Source organism: Salvelinus fontinalis, chromosome 6, assembly GCF_029448725.1.
Source record: "Salvelinus fontinalis isolate EN_2023a chromosome 6, ASM2944872v1, whole genome shotgun sequence".
Lineage (NCBI taxonomy): Eukaryota > Metazoa > Chordata > Actinopteri > Salmoniformes > Salmonidae > Salvelinus > Salvelinus fontinalis.
Genome location: NC_074670.1, coordinates 60,312,207 through 60,335,207, shown reverse-complemented (window position 1 = coordinate 60,335,207; position 23,001 = coordinate 60,312,207). Strand labels below are relative to the sequence as shown.

Sequence of the window (23,001 nt, the reverse complement as noted above, 5' to 3'; positions counted from 1 at the left end):
GGGGTGCATGATACCCCTGGTGAACGTGACCAAAGACATGACTGAAACAGGAACCAATTTTATTTCGGCTATACAGTGGATAGGCTATATACAAATGAATGTGATATTTGGAGCTCTCTCTCGGTAATTGATTGTACGTGTAAGGGCTGTTGTCCTCCTCTTCCTCAGATGAGGAGAGGAGAGAAGGATCAGTGGACCAATACGCAGCATTAGGGAAATATGCCATCTCTTTATTTGAAACGACGGCACACGAAAACAAAACACTTACAAAATTACAAAACAAGAAAACGACGTAGACGAAAACCTGAACATGAACTTACTTAACTAAAACGTAAAACTCACGGACAGGAACAGACTACATCAAAACGAACGAACAACCAAACAGTCCCGTATGGTACATACATCGACGAAACAGGAGACAATCACCCACAAACAAACAGTGAGAACACCCTACCTAAATATGACTCTCAATTAGAGGAAAACGCAAAACACCTGCCTCTAATTAAGAGCCATACCAGGCAACCCAAAACCAACATAGAAACAGAAAACATACACTGCCCACCCAAAACACACGCCCTGACCATAAACACATACAAAAACAACATAAAACAGGTCAGGAACGTTACAGTACGTTGAACACACATATGAGTTCAGTTTGTGAATGTGTGATATTAAGGTTAGAGCCATGTTTATTTCGACATTATAAAGAAAAGCTTTGATTAACAATGGCAACACTGCCATGTTGATCTGAGCCTTGTCTTTGAAACACCACATTAGTGCCCGACTTTCAGCTGTTGCAGATGCACCTCTCCTGACTTCATTCATTGACTTTCATCTACGGTCGGTTGCTTTGGCTTACCACTCAAACGTGCCCAGAGTTTCTGCAGAGGCAGCACATTGGCTATGACCCAGTACAGCAAAGCATCATGGGTCATTAGACATAAATGAAAGGCCCAGTGCAGTCAAAAACGTGATTTCCCTGTGTTCTATATATCTTTCCACACTATGAGTATTCAGTGAAATTGTGAAAATAATGATAATGCCATTTTAGTGTAAGAGCTGTTTGAAAAGACCGCCTGAAATTTCAGCCTGTTTTGGTGGGATGGAGTTTTGGCCTACCATGGTGACATCGCCATGTGGTAAATTAGTTAACAGAGCAATAAGAAAGGGAGTTCCCAACCTCTACCAGGGATTGGAACCAATTCAGGGAACACAACAGGAAACCCGAAAATAACGAAATATTCAGAATCAGAACCGGGAACGAAAGGGATCTATTCTGTTCTGGAACAGAATCGTATTTTAAAAGCCTGGGAAGTGGTTAATAATAACGTGCTTTTACGTCCCGGGCCTTTTTTTCAGTCCCACAAAAAAACACAACAGGAGCCTATGCAAAGCCCTCTCTCGGTCACTCAGAAACATATTCCAGTATCTTCCTGTACTGTAATATGTAGGCTACCTGCACTACCCCCCCATCCTCTGAAGCATAGGCTACTGTAGCCTCTCAACTTTACAAGCATGATTCAGAAATGTTTAATTAGAGAATAATGCATAAACTTTTTCAATGCTAGTTAAGGATACTATAGTCATCACATTTCACATTTGATTTATTAACTACAAAAAGATAAGATGTGTTTTTAATTCTGGTGCTGCTCTGCACACACAAGCGTGTTAGCTAGCTAGTTCTAGTACGCTCCATAGCAAGCTGCTCTATCCACACTGTTTGGTGAAGTAATTAAATGTAGAGCTAAATAAATAAAAAATTATGATTTCAGAAGTTTAAAAAGGAAGAGAAAATAACAATATAAACTAGTACTTTTTTGCTTCAAAGCATTCAGAACTTTCTTTTGCAGGTCAGAACAATGGAACAGAACCCCCAAAATAATGGTTCTGTTCAGAACTAAACAAAGGAAATGTATTTTGGTTCCAACCACTGCTCTCTACCAATAACAGCACATTTTTTGTTTTCCCTTCCCCAAACCAACCACTACCAGCAGTCCTCACTAAATTATTGTTTGAGAAATTGCTCTTTGTTAAAAAGCTAATTTGATTTCTTTTTGGCCATTTTAATTGAAAACAATCACAGTAAAGTACTTAATTGTTACCCAGAAATGATTAAATATTGAGATAAAAACAGCTGCATTGGACCTTCTCCAGCGGTAAGCACATTCAAGGATGCTCTACGTCCAAGTAGATTGGGGAAAGTTTACTGATCGCATGAGGATATTGAAAAGGTTTAATAACCTTGGAAGCTCATTCAATCAAGAGGCGTGTGGAGATTGGAAAGACAAGGTGTTTTCTGTTAGTTGTCGGCTGTTCCCAGTGGTGAAGTACCTTTGAGACAAGAGGCTGCTGGTAACCTGACATTGATTAACGGCGTAGCCTTGTAACGTGTCATTGTGCTCAATGACCTGTCAGCATCTGTGCAGAACCGTGGTATTTGTTTGCTTCAGGGATGTCAGATAGAATGATATAGTCAGAAAAGTTTTGGGAATATGTTTGATTGAGCTAGTTAGTTGGATCAGTAAATGCTTGGGGGACGATTGGATTATCTTTGAATAGACATGTACATAAATACACACATATCTTCACAGAGCTACAGGATTTGTTGTTGTGATTAGTGTGTTTATATAGGCCTACACCTCATCATTTATTTTGGGTGTGCGTCTACCGGGGTGTATTTATTACTTCATTACGCTGATTCTTTTGCGAAACGTAATGAATACGAACCCCTATTGTCTACTGTTCATAGTCTCCTCAACAATATCAATGATGACGATTTTGTTAAACATTTCTACATTTCAAAATATTCATGCTATTTGTAAGGCCAAAACAAGACCTTATGATCATGTTTGTAGTAATTAGATATAGAACATTTTAGATCATGGGTTTCTGTTAAATGTTTTGCAGCATTCCAACAGATGGCGCTGTTGAAATATGAAAATGTTTTGGGGATATTTGCCACTACCACAGTATTGGTGCATTTCCAATCAACCAAAAATACATATTGTGTAGGAGATAGGGTTGTTTAATACATTGGCGCCTTTGTTAAAAAAAAACCCTTTAAATTAAGTGAAATATGTTAACATATGTCAATTTGCCATTGATACTATTCTGGAATCAACATTCTAAAATGCTGGGATTCATTAATGTCTTAATGTTTGTATCTGTTTATAATGTTTTTTTATATACTTTTTGTTTCCAGATCATCTTCAGACTTTAAGGCTAGATGAAGTTAGGTAATATTGTATTGTATAAATATTTATAATACTGCCCCTTTAAAAGGCTGGAACTGCAGCACCTCCCCTTTCACACAGAGGATTATGTCATCATGGTTTCCCCCGACTCTGGACAAATGATGCTGGGAGTCGCTCAGAGGGATTTTTTTCTCCTCTATCGCTCTCTCCTGGCATTTGCTCTTTCCATTAGTGAGGTGACAGTGGCTGGGGGAACGGATACTCTGTCTCCATCTTTTCTTTCTTTATCTCTCTCTCTGTCTCTCTCTCTCTCTCTCTCTCTCTCTCTCTCTCTCTCTCTCTCTCTCTCTCTCTCTCTCTCTCTCTTCCTCCTCAGCTAATTCTAACAGCAGGGATGTAGTCCTCTGTCTCTTTCAAACTTCAGCACCGGCTATGCTGTGAACTCCTTTGTGACCGCTGTTGATTCTATTGGGACCTTTTTCTTCTCTTGCTCTTCACTGAGCTTGTTTGAGAGGATCTATACCTTAATGAGTTTGGAAGGGGAGGTGTTTAATTTCTCTCTATAACCTGGTGAAACTACGGGACCATGGCCATGAAGGAAACCATTCTGCCCATCAGCGAGGTGTCCGCCCCGGCCCCGCCCCCAACCCCAGAGGTGGTGGAGCTAAATGTGGGTGGCCAGGTGTACGTCACCAAGCGCTCTACCCTGGTCAGTGTGCCCGACACCACCCTGCACGCCATGTTCGCCCGGTGCCCACCGCGGGAGCTGCCGAGGGACAGCAGAGGTCGATTCTTCATCGACCGCGATGGCTTCCTGTTCCGCTACGTGCTGGACTTCCTGCGAGACCGCCAGCTGGTGCTGCCCGACCACTTTCCCGAGCGCGAGCGTCTGCAGCGGGAGGCTGAGCACTTCCAGCTGGGCGAGCTGCTGCGCCTCCTGGGGCCCCGCGTAGGTTCCAAGCAGGGCTCCATGAACGATGAGGGCTGCCACAGCGACATCGAGGAGAGCTCGCAAAGCAGCGAGTACCCCACAGGTCGAACCTCGACTTCCTCAGACAAGAGGTCAGGGTTCATCACCATCGGCTACAGGGGCTCCTACACTACAGTGCGAGACAACCAAGCCGACGCCAAGTTCCGACGTGTGGCACGGATCATGGTGTGCGGACGCATCGCCCTGGCAAAAGAGGTGTTTGGGGAAACATTGAACGAGAGCCGGGACCCCGACAGGCCGCCGGAGAAGTACACTTCGCGGTTTTACCTCAAGTTCACCTACCTGGAGCAGGCATTTGACCGGCTTTCTGAGGTGGGCTTTACAATGGTGGCGTGTAACTCCACGGGAACAGCCGCTTTTGTCAACCAGTACAGGGACGACAAAATCTGGAGCAGCTATACGGAGTACATCTTCTTCAGTAAGTGACTTCTCACCCATTCACTAACATACATATTGGATAGGTGAGTCCAACATGTTTTCTCAGGTTTTAGAAGTATTGTGTAACATTTATCTTTACATTTGGAAAGATTAAACGAATTGCGTACCTTTTCTGACTTGGATTGTATATGCTATTGAAGGTAAATAATAGCCTTCTCTCTCTGTGGTTCAAAGTAATCCCATTACCAGCTTCTTCACTTTCCTTGAGAATACCCTTCCTGTGTGGTCCAGTAATGACGGCCGCTGACCCCGGCAAACATGGATGCTAGAGTCAGCATGGGTTTCAATCCGGGCCCACTGCCCTTTGACTCACCCTTCCCCGTCTTTCAAACACTGTTCTACCTCTTCAATAAAGCTCATAAATTACGTAAAGAATGTGGGACTGCCCCACCCTCCCTGGTTCTCTCATCAGTTGGAAATGTTTTCCAAATCACAGCAGGTAGGTAAAAGAGAGAATAGATTAAAGGGAAAGGTGTGTGAGAGTAACATACAGTTTCATTGTAAGAAGAATAATTGAAAGACCAAACATTTCTTGAGGACTGTAGATAGTGCATTTGCAAAGTATTCAGACCCCTTGACTTTTTCCACAATTTGGTACGTTACAACCTTATTCTGAAATGGATTAAATAGTTATTTTTTTCTCCTCATCAATCTACACACAATACCCCATGACAAAGAAAAAAATGTTTTAAGAAATTTCTGCAAATCTATTCAGCATTTTAAACTGAAATATCACATTTACATAAGTATTCAGACCCTATAATCAGTACTTTTTTGAAGCGCGTTTGGCAGCAGTTTGACAGCCTCGAGTCTTCTTGGGTATGACGTTACAAGCTTGGCACACCTGTATTTGGGGAGATTCTCCCATTCTTCTCTGCAGATCCCCTCAAGCTATGTCAGGTTGGATGGGGAGCGTGGCTGCATAGATACTTTCAGGTCTCTCCAGGAATGTTCGATCAGGTTCAAGTCCGGGTTCTGGCTGGGCCACTCAATGACATTCAGAGACTTGTCCCGAAGCCACTACTGCGTTGTCTTGGCTGTGTGCTTAGGGTAATTGTCCTGTTGGAAAGTGAATATTTGCCCCAGTCTGAGGTGCTGAGAGCTCTGGAGGAGGTTTTCATCAAGGATCTCTCCGTACTTTGCTCCGTTCATCTTTCCCTTGATCCTGACTAGTTTCTCACTCCCTGCCACTGAAAAACATCCCCACAGTATGATGCTGCCACCACCACCATGCTTCACTGTAGGGATGGTGCCAGGTTTCCTCCAGACATGCTTGGCATTCAGGCCAAAGAGTTCAATCTTGGTTTCATTAGAACAGAGAATCTTGTTTCTCATGATCTGAGAGTCCTTTAGGTGCCTTTTGGCAAACTTCAAGCAAGCTGTCATGTGCCTTTTACTGAGGAGTGGCTTTCGTCTGGACACTCAACCATAAAGGCCTCATTGGTGGAGTGCTGCAGAGATGGTTGTCCTTCTGGAAGGTTCTCCCATCTCCACAGAAGAACTCTGGAGCTCTGTCAGAGTGACCATCGGGTTCATGGTCACCTCCCTGACCAAGGCCATCTCTTTGAAGAGTCTTGGTTGTTCCAAACTTTTCCATTTAAGAATTATGGAGGCCAGTGTGTTCTTGGGGACCTTCAATGCTGCAGAAATGTTTTGGTACCCTTCCCAAGATCTGTGCCTTGACACAATCCTGTCTCAGAGCTCTACGGACAATTTTTGCTCTGACATGCACTGTCAACTGTGGGACCTTATATATACAGGTGTGTGCCTTTCCAAATCATGTCCAATCAATTGAATTTACCACAGGTGGACTCCAATCAAGTTGTAGAAACATCTCAAGAATGATCAATGGAAACAGGATGCACCTGAGCTCAATTTTGAATCTCATAGCAAAGGGTCTGAATAGTTACAAGTGCCTTACAAAAGTATTCATCCCCCCTTGGAGTTTTTCCTATTTTGTTGCATTGCAACCTGTAATTTAAATAGATTTTTATTTGGATTTCATGTAATGGACATAAACAAAATAGTTCAAGTTGGTGAAGGGAAATGGAAAAAAAAGTACTTGATAAAAATACAAATAAATGGAAAAGTGGTGCGTGTATATGTATTCACCCCCTTTGCTATGAAGCCCCTAAATAAGATCTGGTGCAACCAATTACCTTCAGAAGTCACATAATTAGTTAGATTGCACACAGGTGGGCTTTATTTTATCTGTCACATGATCTCAGTATATATACATCTGTTCTTAAAGGCCCCAGAGTCTGCAACACCACTAAGCAAGAGGCACCACCAAGCAAGCAACACCACGAAGACCAAGGAGCTCTCCAAATAGGTCAGGGACAAAGTTGTGAAGAAGTACAAATCAGTGTTGGGGTACAAAACATATACGAAACTTTGAACATCCCAAGGAACACCATTAAATCCAAAAAATGGAAAGAATATGGCACCACAACAAACCTGCCAAGAGAGGGCTGCCCACCAAAACTCACGGACCAGGCAAGGAGGGCATTAATCAGAGAGGCAACAAAGAGACCAAAGATAACCCTGAAGGAGCTACAAAGCTCCACAGCGGACATTGGAGTATCTGTCCACAGGACCACTTTAAGCTGTACACTCCACAGAGCTGGGCTTTACGGAAGAGTGGCCAGAAAAAAGCCATTGCTTAAAGACAAAAAATAAGCAAACATGTTTGGTGTTCGCCAAAAGGCATGTGGGAGACTACCCAACCATATGGAAGAAGGTACAAAGGTCAGATGAGACTAAAATTGAGCTTTTTGGCCATCAAGGAAAATGCTGTGTCTGGTGTAAACCCAACACCTCTCATGACCCTGAGAATACCATCCCCACAGTGAAGCATGGTGGTGGCAGCATCATGCTGTGGCGATGTGTTTCATCGGCAGGGACTGGGAAACTGGTCAGATTTGAAGGAATGATGGATGGCTCTAAATACAGGGAAATTCTTGAGGGAAACATGTTTCAGTCTTCCAGAGATTTGAGACTGGGACAGAGGTTCACCTTCCAGCAGGACAATGACCCTAAGCATACTGTTAAAACAACACTCGAGTGGTTTAAGGGGAAACATTTAAATGTCTTGGAATGGCCTCGTCAAAGCCCAGACCTCAATCCAATTGAGAATCTGTGGTATGACTTAAAAATTGCTGTACACCAGCAGAAACCATCCAACTTGAAGGAGCTGGAGCAGTTTTGCCGTGAAGAATGGGCAAAAGTCCCAGTGGCTAGATGTGCCAAGCTTATAGAGACATACCCCAAGAGATTTGTAGCTGTAATTGTTGTAATTGTACTTTTTTTGTCTTACTTCTTGTTTGTTTCACAATATAAAATATTTTGCATCTTCAAATTGGTAGGCATGTTGTGTAAATCAAATGATACAAACCCCCCAAAAATCTATTTTAATTCCAGGTTGTAAGGCAACAAAATAGAAAAATGACAAGGGGGTGAATACTTTTGCAAGCCACTGTATGTAAATAAGGTATTTTTGTTTTCAAATTTTTAATACATTTGCAAAAATGTATAAAAAACATGTTTTGCTTTGTCATTATGGGGTATTGTGTGTAGATTGATGAGGGGGGGAAAAACAATTTTATACATTTTAGAATAAGACTAACGTAACAAAATGTGGAAAGTCAACTGTAGATGGGGTTTTGGTATAGTGTGTCTGGGGGTGAGGTGTGAGGTGTGTCTGGTTTGTGAGGTGTGAGGTATGTCTGGGGAATAGGGAATGAAATGGGGGGGGGGAAACAACCAAGGAAGTGCAAAAGGTCAGGCAAATCTAAACAGATTGGAACAGTCTAATCAACACAAATAAATCATGACAAAGAGAGGGGGGGTGTGTGTGTGTGTGTGTGTGTTTGTGTGTATGTGTGTGTGTGTCTTTGAGTCTGCATCATGTGTGTTTCTATGCCTGCACAGGTGTTAATGAAGACGAAATGGCCAGTCTATATATTGATCGTATACAGTATACAATTCCAGACATATATACAGTATACAATTCCAGACAATTCCAGACCGTATACAGTTCAAGACATTTTGCTCCCTGACTTGTCACCCTTTTTCAATCTCCCGGTCACATGTCCCTGCTGGTAACGAAGAGTTCGGGGCTTTGGACGTGAAGGCTTTGACAGGAGAGAGGGGAGGCTTGATTTTGTCTGTTCATTCTAAGACGAGTTGAACAAGCACAGAATATATTTCAGTTTTATGAATACACCACCAAGATATTATTTGGTTTCCTTTTTAGGCAATGGAGTCAGTACAAGATCAATGACATCTACAACAGAAAACACAGTTAGATTTTTTTAATGGAGTACAATTCTTGAAATAGAGTCCAAACCGGTGTTAACATTCAATAAAAAAGATAGAGCTACTTTTCATAAGCCTATCATTCCAAGATATGGCAGAGAGGGCTCAGAGGAATCAGCTAAAAATCTTCCATGGGAGGTGTTTTATTTTGAAGGAAGCACAGATGCCAACATAACAGATGTAGAGTATGCGAGAACACTCCATTGGTGGGGGGCGACATATCTGACATATCAATGCATCTTACCCCACTCCCTGTGAAGTCACATGGTACTGTTTAACACTTTTGAAAGTGCTAGAGGGTGTGAATATGCAGGGGGGTAATGGATGGGGTGACGAAGCAGAAGTGCTGCGGTGACATCCGAGGAATTCGAGGTCAACAGTAGCCGCTGACAAATGCCTGTCTGGCTCAGAGGTTGAGGAGGCTGTTTCGATTGGGTTATTTTCATCTAAACTTTTCCTCCTCTCGATGGACGTGTTGGCATTGTTGTACACACTTCTCACTTCTCTCCGCTGAAGCTGATCCGCCTGTGTGATCCTGCTTGGGTCTTGCATAATTCATTAGCTTCTCTGCAACATGGCATTGTATTGATATTTATGAGGGATCAAGCTTTTATTCCTGTGCGATGTTGGAACATCACTGCCATAACAAGCAGATTTTCCCCCTGTTGAGTACAGTATAAGCATTGAGCTGCTATTATGCTTATAGATCGGCTAACTCCTCAACATGTGTTTTAATTGCATTCTGTTGTTGTTCTAAATAAATAATAAATAATTTGATACGCTTTTCACGTCAAGAAAATGCTAGATAAGCCTATAGGTACCATAATGGCATGTTACAGTATATTAAATTACAACAGTAACATAATAAAAAGGACTCATTTATATTTATATTAACCATGTAAAAAAATTGAGCAGGCACATTGTTTGTTTGCACATTATGAATACTGTATACCGCATTTATGCTTCAAATGTATTCTATACTACAATATCCAATTCAACACAGATATACAGTATATTCGGAAAGTGTTCAGACCCCTTGACTTTTTCCACATTTTCTTACGTTGCAGCCTTATTCTAAAATTGATTAAATAAAAAAAGAAACTCATCAATCTACATATAATATGACAACCCGAAAACAGGTTTTTGAAATGTTTGCACATTTATTAAACAAAAAAACCTGAGGTATCTTATTTACATAAGCATTCAGACTCTTTTCTATGCCACTCAAAATTGAGCTCAGGTGCATCCTGTTTCCATTGATCATCCTTGAGATGTTTCTATAGATTGGAGTCCACCTGTGGTAAATTCAATTGATTGGACATGATTTTGAAAGGCACACAAAGGTCCTACAGTTGACAGTGCATGTCAGAGCAACAACCAAGCCATGAGGTCGAAAGGAATTGTCCGTAGAGCTCCGAGACAGGATTGTGTCGAGGCACAGATCTGGGGAATGGTACCAAAACATTTGTGCAGAACTGAAGGTCACCAAGAACACAGTGGCTTCTATCATTCTTAAATGGAAGAAGACTCTTCCTAGAGCTGGCCGCCCGGCCAAACTGAGCAATCGGAGGAGAAGGGCCTTGGTCAGGGAAGTGACCAAGAACCTGATGGTCACTCTGACAGAGCTCTAGAGTTTCTCTGTGGAGATGGGAGAACCTTACAGCAGGACAACCATCTCTGCAGCATTCCACCAATCAGGCCTTTATGGTAGTGGCCAGATGGAAGCCACTCCTCAGTAAAAGGCACATGACAGACCATTACAGCCCACTTGGAGTTTGCCAAAAGGCACATTAACCCTTGTGTAGTCTTAACATTCTGTATACTCCCCTTGTCTTAAGGGTAAAAAATGATCAGCCTTCACTAAACACCTAAAATGAAGCAGCTAAATTGAATTTTAAACCCCAAATCTATTTTGCATAACGAAACAACCTGTCATTCATCACAAACTTTGTGAATATCTGGGTTTTCCCTCTTCACAATGCGGAAATACTGCATTTAATCAGTGGACACCACTCGTTTTTATTACAACACACCTGGCATAATTGTTTTCTTTACTAAAGTAGAAGTTTATTATTATTATTATTATTATTATTGCTAAAGGTACGGCATAGGTGTAAACATAATTTTTTTTAGCAAGAGATAGCACTTGTATAGCCTAAGAAAGTAGCAGAAATGTGCAGAAAGTAGTTTTGAATGCATTTTATTGAAGGGAAACAGTAACAGTCTTGAACATTTTTGGCAACATAGTGATATATTCCTATAAACTGTACAATGAGGAATTCAACTACAAAATACAATTCTTCTCACATTTTTTTTAACCATTTCCCCCACCCACAAGGTGTATAAACAACAACAATAAATAAGAATAAAATAAGATAATAGATCCAAAACAAAAACATGAAGAACATAAATCAATCAACACTAATTAGCACATGTAGGACAATATGCAAGTGTGTGTGCATGGACTTTGCAGATGTATTTCTCACATGTGCAGCACATAGTATTTGTTTTACAGGCCTTCTTTGGGGGGCAGAATTGGAATCTCCTCCTCTTGCCTGCCCCAGCTGCAGCCTCAGGTGGAACAGGACAAGATTTAGCCCCCTGAACAGCTTTCACAAGTGCTGCAGAGGCTGTGTGTGGGGTTACACATGCCTTTCCCAGCTGTTCCAGGAACGCCCTCCTCTTGTTCTGCTTATCAGGCATCCAGGTAGGGTTGAGCTTGTTCCATATCCCGAAGGCATTGTATGAGGACACATCAATGATGTTATGAAAGATGACCAGGGTGTCACGTATTTCTATGAGTGGTGGGTGTACAGTCAGGCGCAGAGAGCAAACTTCCAAAGACATGTGTTTATTGCGCGTGGTCTAGCCAAACAAACAGGCAATGACCATAGAACACGTATGTCTCCAAAACAGGGAAAGAACATACAACACAACACGCAGGTGAAAAAAACAACAGCACCACTGACAGTAAGGATAAGCCCACACAACAGCAAGCGAGCACTAGAAGTTTAAATAGACCAAATAATGAACCAAAATGAGCAACAGGTGAAAACAATCAAGACAAAACAAACAGAAAGGAAAAAGGGATCGGTGGCAGCTAGTAGACCGGTGACGACGACCGCTGAGCGCCGCCCGGACAGGGAGAGGAGCCACCTTCGGTGGAAGTCATGACACAGGGGCCAGCGGGTAGTCATCCTCCTGCAGCTGTAAGTTCCAAACACCTTGTCCAGGTTGTCCATGCCTCTTTTGTTGTGATTGTAGTCCAGGATGATGGTTGGCTTCCTGTCCTCACGATCACTGATCTCAGCTTTTTTGTGCACTGTGCTCAGGAGGACCACATTCTTGTTCCTCTTTGGGAGGTAAGAAACTAGACTGGTGGTGGGAGTGAAGGCAAACTTTGATGAGAAGACCTCGCTCCGCCTTTTTCCAAGAAGTGCAGGGGGGAGCTCAGGCTTGTTCTTTCTAACTGTGCCAACCATGGTGATCTTCCTCTTCAGGAGCTGCTGTCCGAGTTCAATCAGTAGCACACATAATCTAAATTTCTCATTGTGTGTGTGTGTGTGTGTGTGTGTGTGTGTGTGTGTGTGTGTGTGTGTGTGTGTGTGTGTGTGTGTGTGTGTGTGTGTGTGTGTGTGTGTGTGTGTGTGTGTGTGTGTGTGTGTGTGTGTCTTTGTGTTTTTTTGTGGTGTGTAAATTATTTTATAACTGCTGGGTCAAAAATGACTCTAAGACAATATTTGTACCCTGGTGGTATACAGCTTTTATGGAAATATGAACAAAGGCGATGTTTCACTTTTTCTAACGTTGTGGCCACTCTAGGAAAAGTCATCAATTTTAAAGTTGATAAAAGATCATTTATGGGGTTTTCTCTGCTGTTAAACATAGTGGCAAGTCATTTTCTACCCTTAAGACAACACAAGGGTTAAGACTCTCAGACAATGAGAAACAAGATTCTCTGATCTGATGAAACCAAGATTGAACTATTTGGCCTGAATGCCAAGCTTCATGTCTGGAGGAAACCTGGCAGCATCCCTACGGTGAACCATGGTGGTGGCAGCATCATGCTGTGGGAATGTTTTTCAGCGGCAGGGACTGGGAGACTAGGTAGGATCGATGGAAAGATGAACAGAGTGAATAACAGAGAGATCCTTGATGAAAACCTGCTCTAGAGTGCTCAGAACCTCAGACTGAGGCGAATCTTCAACTTCCAACAGGACGACGATCCTAAGTAAACAGCCAAGACAACGCAGAAGTGGCTTCGGGAAAAGTCTCTGAACATCCTTGAGTGTTCCAGCCAGAGTCTGGACTTGAACCCAAGCTAACATCTCTGGAGAGACCTGAAAATAGCTGTGGAGCGACGTTCCCCATCCAACCTGACAGAGCTTGAAAGGATCTGCAGAGAAGAATGGGGAAAAACTCCCCAAATACAGGTGTGCCAAGCTTGTAACATTATACCCAAGAAGACTTGAGGCTGTAAACGCTGGCAAAGGTTCTTCGAACAAAGTAGTGAGTAAAGGGTCTGAATACTTTGCCAACATTTCTAAAACCCTGTTTTTAAGTCGTCATTATGTGGTGTGATTAATGATTGATTGATTGATTGATGAGAGGGAAAAAACAATTTAATCCATTTTAAAATAAGGCTGTAACAAGAAAATGTGGAAAAGGTCAAGGAGTCTGAATACTTTCCTAATGCACTGTATTAGCTCTAACCTTGCTCTGTATAGATCATTTATGGAAAAGGTGGCGATTGGTCCATTTCCAGCTTGACATTTAATGTCAAGAAAAAGTCTAAAAAGACAAGAGAGACAATATTGTCTAAGACATATACTGAGCATACAAAACATTAAGAACACCTTCCTAATATTGAGTTGCACCCCATTTTGCCATCAGAACAGCCTCATTTCATTGGGGCAATCACTCTACAAGGTGTTGAAAGCATCCCAAAGGGATGCTGGCCCATGTTGACTCCAATGTTTCCACAGTTGTGTCAAGTTAGCTGGATGTCCTTTGGGTGGTGGACCACTCGTGATACACACTGGAAATTGTTGAGTGTGAAAAACCCAGCAGCATTGCAGTTCTTGACACAAACCAGTGTGCCGGGCACCTACTACCATATCCTGTTCAAAGGCATTTAAATATTTTGTCGTGCCCATTCACCCTTTGAATGGCACACATACACAATCCATGTCTCAATTGTCTCAAGGCTTAAAAATCCTTCTTTAACCTGTCTCCTTCCCTTCATCTACTCTGATTGGAGTGGATTTAACAAGTGCCATCAATAAGGGATCATAGCTTTCACCTGGTCAGTCTATGTGGAAAGAGCAGGTGTTCTTAATGTTTTGTACACTAAACGTAAAATTAAACTAGGAAGCATTGACCATGATGTCGAACAGCTCCATTTAACCATGTTAAAGAGATACTGCGAGATTCTGGCAACCTAGCCTCTAGCTTACCCCACCGTACCTGTAGACGTCCATTCGCTAACACTAGTCAGCATTGCCTTGTGTAACTACCTCTACCTTCCTTCATACTGCACCCAGAGACATACAAATAGTATCCAAGAGTTCATCTAGGTAAGTAGAAAATCTTAATTGCCAGAATATCGCAGTATCGCTTTAAAAGCTTTATATTTTCCAAACCATTAAGTTGAGCATTTACCAGACTTGAAAGCATTCAATAAGAAAGCTTTTTCCAACACTGAATCATCCATCCCAACTCAGGCATTATAGACTTGTAACCTTTATTCCTGAACCAGACTGCAACACCTTACCATTCCCCTTAACATGCACCTTACCATGCCCCTTACCATGACTCTTACCATGTCCCTTTCCATGCACCTTACCATGACTCTTACCATGTCCCTTTCCATGACTCTTACCATGTCCCTTTCCATGACTCTTACCATGTCCCTTTCCATGACTCTTACCATGTCCCTTACCATGACCCTTACCATGCACCTTACCATGACTCTTACCATGTCCCTTACCATGTCCCTTACCATGACTCTTACCATGACTCTTACCATGTCCCTTTCCATGACTCATACCATGTCCCTTTCCATGCACCTTACCATGACTCTTACCATGTCCCTTACCATGACTCTTACCATGACTCTTACCATGCACCTTACCATGCCCCTTACCATGACTCTTACCATGACTCTTACCATGTCCCTTTCCATGACTCATACCATGTCCCTTTCCATGCACCTTACCATGACTCTTACCATGACCCTTACCATGACTCTTACCATGACTCTTACCATGCACCTTACCATGCACCTTTCCATGCACCTTACCATGACTCTTACCATGCAACTTTCCATGCACCTTACCATGACTCTTACCATGCACCTTACCATGACTCTTACCATGCACCTTTCCATGCACCTTACCATGACTCTTACCATGCACCTTACCATGCATTAATACATTATACATGCTGTTATGGTTTAGCAATTTCACAATTTGTTTCTCAGACCAAAAATATTGATTGCCAATGTCTCTGGTCCGAAGAAGGTCAATAGACAGAAACGTTGGCAATAAACTAGAATACATATGTGAAATTGTGCAATATTTTGTGTGCAGTATTGCAATATTTGTGCCATATTGTTTTCTTTTGATTCATGTTCCATGCTCCAGCATAATGCAAACTTCTTCTTGACATTGTATTCTTAGATAAAACCCATAGGCTTTTCAAGCGCTTGGGACTATAAGGTTCTATCTGCATTTTTGTCAACATTTAGTAATTGACATAGCCTCGTTCTGTTCTATGTTCTCTACCTATATAGTACTCTAAATACGCTCGGGATAAGAGCGTCTGCTAAATTACTTAAATGTAATGTAAATGTAAATACCACAATTGATGTTGTTAAGGTCAAAAGAATAATAGATAAAAATAGCTGACACCATTCAAACCAATGAGGGTTTGGAATTTTAAAGACAATAATCTTAGGATCATCTTTTTGCAGACAGAACCTTTTATTCTAGCTCTCATTTAGTTGTCTGTAGATTTTTCTCATACACTAGCTGGTTTCTCACAGAGACCTTGCACGTACGAACAGACACACGCGCACACACGCACACACACAAACACACACACTTTTGCTCAACAAATCATCATGTTCAATTACTTCTAAGGAGGTAAACATCTTTGCCAGGGACATACAGGGAGGGAAAACCCCTAGTCGGTCCCTATTACAGCCCATTGTTATCTACAGCCCTACATGTACTGCACACTGCAAACAGTTCTCAAATCTGTTCTCAAATATGTACTGCGCATTAGGCCTATGTTCTTCAGCTATATTCATGTCCTACATTTGATCATCTTCAACACATTTATTTTCAATACAGTTTGGGTGGTTAGAGTTCTTGTTTGATTCATAGTCCTGAAGAGTCTGCTAGCAAAGTTCCAACAAGAAGAAAAAATTATTCCCTCACATCAGAGATGCATTGTCAGTTAAAGGAGAAATTACGCACCAGATGTTTTCAGACCTTAAATATTTTGAGATAAGCCCACGTTCCAGGCCATGTGTTGTGTTGATTCAGCTATATGCTCAATCCCCAAATAAATGGAAAAGATAAGCACCACATATCTCCAAATTTTATTTGGTGCATAGCTGCATCTACACTATTGATGGTGTGGGACGTGGGTTCATCATGATGGTGTGGGACGTGGGTTCATCATGATGGTGTGGGACGTGGGTTCATCATGATGGTGTGGGACGTGGGTTCATCATGATGGTGTGGGACGTGGGTTCATCATGATGGTGTGGGACGTGGGTTCATCATGATGGTGTGGGACGTGGGTTCATCATGATGGTGTGGGACGTGGGTTCATCATGATGGTGTGGGACGTGGGTTCATCATGATGGCGTGGGACGTGGGTTCGTCATGATGGTGTGGGACGTGGGTTCATCATGATGGTGTGGGACGTGGGTTCGTCATGATGGTGTGGGACGTGGGTTCGTCATGATGGTGTGGGACGTGGGTTCATCATGATGGTGTGGGACGTGGGTTCATCATGATGGTGTGGGACGTGGGTTCATCATGATGGTGTGGGACGTGGGTTCATCATGATGGTGTGGGACGTGGGTTCGTCATGATGGTGTGGGACGTGGGTTCATCATGATGGTGTGGGACGTGGGTTCATCATGATGGTGTGGGACGTGGGTTCATCATGATGGTGTGGGACGTGGGTTCATCATGATGGTGTGGGACGTGGGTTCATTATGATGGTGTGGGACGTGGGTTCATCATGATGGTGTGGGATGTGGGTTCGTCATGATGGTGTGGGATGTGGGTTCGTCATGATGGTGTGGGACGTGGGTTCATCATGATGGTATGGGACGTGGGTTCATCATGATGGTGTGGGACGTGGGTTCATTATGATGGTGTGGGACGTGGGTTCGTCATGATGGTGTGGGACGTGGGTTTGTTATGATGGTGTGGGACGTGGGTTCGTCATGATGGTGTGGGATGTGGGTTCGTCATGATGGTGTGGGACGTGGATTCATTATGATGGTGTGGGACGTGGGTTCCTTATGATGGTGTGGGATGTGGGTTCATCATGATGGTGTGGGACGTGGGTTCATCATGATGGTGTGGGACGTGGGTTCATCATGATGGTGTGGGACGTGGGTTCATCATAAGGGTGTGGGACGTGGGTTCATCATGATGGTGTGGGACGTGGGTTCGTTATGATGGTGTGGGACGTGGGTTCATCATGATGGTGTGGGACGTGGGTTCATCATGATGGTGTGGGACGTGGGTTCATCATGATGGTGTGGGACGTGGGTTCATCATGATGGTGTGGGACGTGGGTTCATCATGATGGTGTGGGACGTGGGTTCATCATGATGGCGTGGGACGTGGGTTCGTCATGATGGTGTGGGATGTGGGTTCATCATGATGGTGTGGGACGTGGGTTCGTCATGATGGTGTGGGACGTGGGTTCGTCATGATGGTGTGGGACGTGGGTTCATCATGATGGTGTGGGACGTGGGTTCATCATGATGGTGTGGGACGTGGGTTCATCATGATGGTGTGGGACGTGGGTTCATCATGATGGTGTGGGACGTGGGTTCATTATGATGGTGTGGGACGTGGGTTCATCATGATGGTGTGGGACGTGGGTTCGTCATGATGGTGTGGGACGTGGGTTCATCATGATGGTGTGGGACGTGGGTTCATCATGATGGTGTGGGACGTGGGTTCATCATGATGGTGTGGGACGTGGGTTCATCATGATGGTGTGGGATGTGGGTTCGTCATGATGGTGTGGGATGTGGGTTCGTCATGATGGTGTGGGACGTGGGTTCATCATGATGGTATGGGACGTGGGTTCATCATGATGGTGTGGGACGTGTGTTCATTATGATGGTGTGGGACGTGGGTTCGTCATGATGGTGTGGGACGTGGGTTTGTTATGATGGTGTGGGACGTGGGTTCGTCATGATGGTGTGGGATGTGGGTTCGTCATGATGGTGTGGGACGTGGGTTCATTATGATGGTGTGGGACGTGGGTTCATTATGAGGGTGTGGGACGTGGGTTCATCATGATGGTGTGGGACGTGGGTTCATCATGATGGTGTGGGACGTGGGTTCATCATGATGATGTGGGACGTGGGTGCATCATGATGGTGTGGGACGTGGGTTCATCATGATGGTGTGGGACGTGGGTTCATTATGATGGTGTGGGACGTGGGTTCATCATGATGGTGTGGGACGTGGGTTCGTCATGGTGGTGTGGGACGTGGGTTCATTATGATGGTGTGGGACGTGGGTTCATTATGATGGTGTGGGACGTGGGTTCATTATGATGGTGTGGGACGTGGGTTCATTATGATGGTGTGGGACGTGGGTTCGTTATGATGGTGTGGGACGTGGGTTCGTCATGATGGTGTGGGACATGGGTTCATCATGATGGTGTGGGACGTGGGTTCATCATGATGACGTGGGACGTGGGTTCATTATGATGGTGTGGGACGTGGGTTCATTATGATGGTGTGGGACGTGGGTTCATTATGATGGTGTGGGACGTGGGTTCATCATGATGGTGTGGGACGTGGGTTCATTATGATGGTGTGGGACGTGGGTTCATCATGATGGTGTGGGACGTGGGTTCGTCATGATGGTGTGGGACGTGGGTTCATCATGATGGTGTGGGACGTGGGTTCATCATGATGGTGTGGGACGTGGGTTCATTATGATGGTGTGGGACGTGGGTTCATTATGATGGTGTGGGACGTGGGTTCATCATGATGGTGTGGGACGTGGGTTCATTATGATGGTGTGGGACGTGGGTTCATCATGATGGTGTGGGACGTGGGTTCATCATGATGGTGTGGGACGTGGGTTCATCATGATGGTGTGGGACGTGGGTTCATCATGATGGTGTGGGACGTGGGTTCATTATGATGGTGTGGGACGTGGGTTCATTATGATGGTGTGGGACGGGGGTTCATTATGATGGTGTGGGACGGGGGTTCGTCATGATGACGTGGGACGTGGGTTCATCATGATGGTGTGGGACATGGGTTCATCATGATGGTGTGGGACGTGGGTTCATCATGATGGTGTGGGACGTGGGTTCGTCATAATGGTGTGGGACTTGGGTTCGTCATGATGGTGTGGGACGTGGGTTCATCATGATGGTGTGGGACGGGGGTTCATCATGATGGTGTGGGACGTGGGTTCATCATGATGGTGTGGGACGTGGGTTCGTCATGATGGTGTGGGACGTGGGTTCATTATGATGGTGTGGGACGTGGGTTCATCATGATGGTGTGGGACGGGGGTTCATCATGATGGTGTGGGGCGGGGGTTCATCATGATGGTGTGGGACGTGGGTTCGTCATGATGGCGTGGGACGTGGGTTCATTATGATGGCGTGGGACGTGGGTTTGTCATGATGACGTGGGACGTGGGTTCATTATGATGGTGTGGGACGTGGGTTCGTCATGATGGTGTGGGACGTGGGTTCATTATGATGGCGTGGGACGTGGGTTCGTCATGATGACGTGGGACGTGGGTTCATTATGATAGTGTGGGACGTGGGTTCATTATGATGGTGTGGGACGTGGGTTCATTATGATGGTGTGGGATGTGGGTTCGTCATGATGGTGTGGGATGTGGGTTCATCATGATGGTGTGGGACGTGGTTTCATCATGATGACGTGGGACGTGGGTTCGTCATGATGACGTGGCACGTGGGTTCATCATGATGGCGTGGGACGTGGGTTTGTCATGATGGTGTGGGACGTGGGTTCGTCATGATGACGTGGGACGTGGGTTCATCATGATGGCGTGGGACGTGGGTTCATCATGATGGCGTGGAACATCTTACAAACTGTGATTTTGGAATGTCGATTTAAGACAAACGGAAAACAATCATGTTAATCTATGGCCTTACGGTCTGAGTTGGTTATCATTTTGCAGAGTGCATCCAAGAACTGTCGTGACACAGTACGATTTGCATGCAGATTTCATTTTGATACTCGTTTTTTTCTGCCAAGCCAAGCAAAACGTCAACAAACACCGACCTAGAGGCATGACAGAGAAGGTTGTTTTATGCAGTGACATTCTTCAACATAACCGTTATTGATTGAGAGGGTAATCGTTTAAATGTCACAGATGCAACCCTGGGACAATGACAAATGTGGTGGGACTCCCAGCATGACTGGCCAAATGATGGATTTCGTCTGAGGTCAGGTGACGGGCGGGCAGGCCACCAGGTGGGAAGTTGGCTTTCTCTTCCGTTCGCTCACTCCCTAAACTTCACACCATTTCCCCCGCTCATCAACATTGCGAAGTGAATGATGCATTCTCCCAAGCGTTGAATGAGATTATATGGCCGTCTTCTGTAGATAACAAACCTACAGGGTTTTTCCTGCTTTGTGTGGCAATGCAGTTTCTCAATTAAATAAGGCATGCAATCCCTTTCATTAATTTAGATAAGCATTCAGGGTAGGCTCTGAGACAGGTAGCTGATTCTCCATGCAAAACAAATAATCCCAATTCCCAACAGCTCATTTGATTAGCTATTGTTGTCCTTTGGAATTGTCCTTGAAAGAGAGAAGGAGAACAATAGGATCATTTATACCATGGAATCGAGAGAGAGAAAACAACAGGAGAGTTCTCTATGAGAGAGAGAATATTAGGAGAATTTATAGCATGAGAGAGAGAGAATATTAGGAGAATTTATAGCATGAGGAGAGAGAGAGAGAGAGAGAGAGAGAGAGAGAGAGAGAGAGAGAGAGAGAGAGAGAGAGAGAGAGAGAGAGAGAGAGAGAGAGAGAGAGAGAGAGAGAGAGAGAGAGAGAGAGAGAGAGAGAGAGAGAGAGAGAGAGAGAGAGAGAGAGAGAGAGAGAGAGAGAGAGAGAGAGAGAGAGAGAGAGCGCAGTGGGAGAGTTTATACTATGATATTGAAAGAGAGAAAACAATAGGAGAGTTTAAACCATGGTATTGAGCGAGAGAGAACAATTGGAGAGTTTATACCACGGTATTGAGCAAGAGCGAACAATTGGAGAGTTTATAACATGGTTTTGAGAGAGAGAGAACAATTGGAAAGTTTATACCATGGTATTGAGAGAGAGAGAGAACAATTGGAGAGCTTATACCATGGTATTGAGAGAGAGAGCGAACAATTTGAGAGTTTATACCATGGTATTGAGAGAGAGCGAACAATAGGAGAGTTTATACCATGGGAGGGGGGAGAGATAGAGAGAGAACAATAGGAGAGGTTATACCATGGTATTGACAGAGAGAGAACAATAATGGCCCCATCCCTCAGCTGCATACCAAAACAAGTGTCGGAGCTGCCATTTTGCTGAACAACGAAATACCTAATTTTAAGCACTGGAGATTATTATCAAGCGAATGCCAGTCGACTACGGTGGTCTTTATCCGCCTAAGTCTCATTAATTAGGCAGAAAGCTGTCCGATAACACGCCTGAAAGATAATGACGGTGGCGGCAGCCACTTTGCCTGTCGTTTAAGTCCAGATAGACACCAGGAATTTAAGTAGTCATGACCAAGTAGTGGAGTCATTGTGGACTCTACCGGACCATGAAAATGGACACAGATGGGAATGTTCCATGTGCAAGATTAGGAGAGGGAAGCATGAGTGAACACAATATGTTTACACCATTTCCATGTGCATTATTTCTAGGACATTGTTTTGCCCCCAGAGAGAATACTAGCTTGTGAGGCCATCTGCTCCCCCAGAATTCCACTACAACACAGGTTGTGAGCCTATGCGTGAACACATTAGTGCTTAGCGCTTTCATTGGAATTGGATGTTTACTAGCAGGATTTGAACTTGTTTCGATAGCCATTGCTACGACAGAGTACATGTGCACATTGATTTACAGATTACAGGTGGCTTTAGTCTTTAATCTGTGTAACATAAATGTTGGACCATAGTGCTTGAAGTCAACTTGTCACGTTCCTGACCTGTTTTCCTTTTTCTTGTATTTATTTAGTTAGTCAGGGCGTGAGTTGGGGTGGGCTGTCTATGTGTGATTTTCTATGTTGGGGTTTTGTGTTCGGCCTGGTATGATTCTCAATCTGAGGCAGCTGTCTATCGTTGTCCCTGATTGAGAATCATACTAAGGCAGCCGGGGTTTCACGTGTGTTTTGTGGGTGTTTGTTCTTGTGTCAGTGTTCCGCCACACAGGACTGGCACGGTAGTTATTTTGTATCGCATATTGTTTTTGTTAATTATTTAATCACTATGGAAACTAGCCACTCTGCGTATTGGTCCGATCCGTCTCGCCTCTCCTCGTCTGAGGAGGAGAACGACTATGACGACCGTTACACAACTGCTACCTACCTGTCTGGAAACACCTTGCTGAGATTGTACTGCAAGTGAAATTCAAATTCTCAAATAGGAGGATAAAACCATCCTCCTCTTCCTCAATACACCAGTCTTCGCTGACAGACATGTATTCAACATAATGTCTATAGTGCTGAAGTACAGAAACAACTTGTATGTTGTGCCCTAAGGCTTGGCCATGCTCCTGCTCTGCCTCTGTTTAGGCTAAAGCCATTTCCCCAT

General features: G+C 44.0%; 1 protein-coding gene across 1 annotated transcript in view; it reads left to right on the top strand.

The window, feature by feature from the left end:
* Positions 1 to 3,327: 3,327 nt before the first annotated feature.
* The window catches only part of LOC129858232 (BTB/POZ domain-containing protein KCTD8-like), a 33,952-nt gene continuing 14,278 nt past the window's right edge, over positions 3,328 to 23,001 (top strand). Inside the window, exon 1 of the mRNA XM_055927285.1 lies at positions 3,328 to 4,603. Within this exon, the coding sequence (XP_055783260.1) occupies positions 3,781 to 4,603 (823 nt within the window). The 5' untranslated portion in view covers positions 3,328 to 3,780. The remainder of the gene's footprint in view (positions 4,604 to 23,001) is intronic.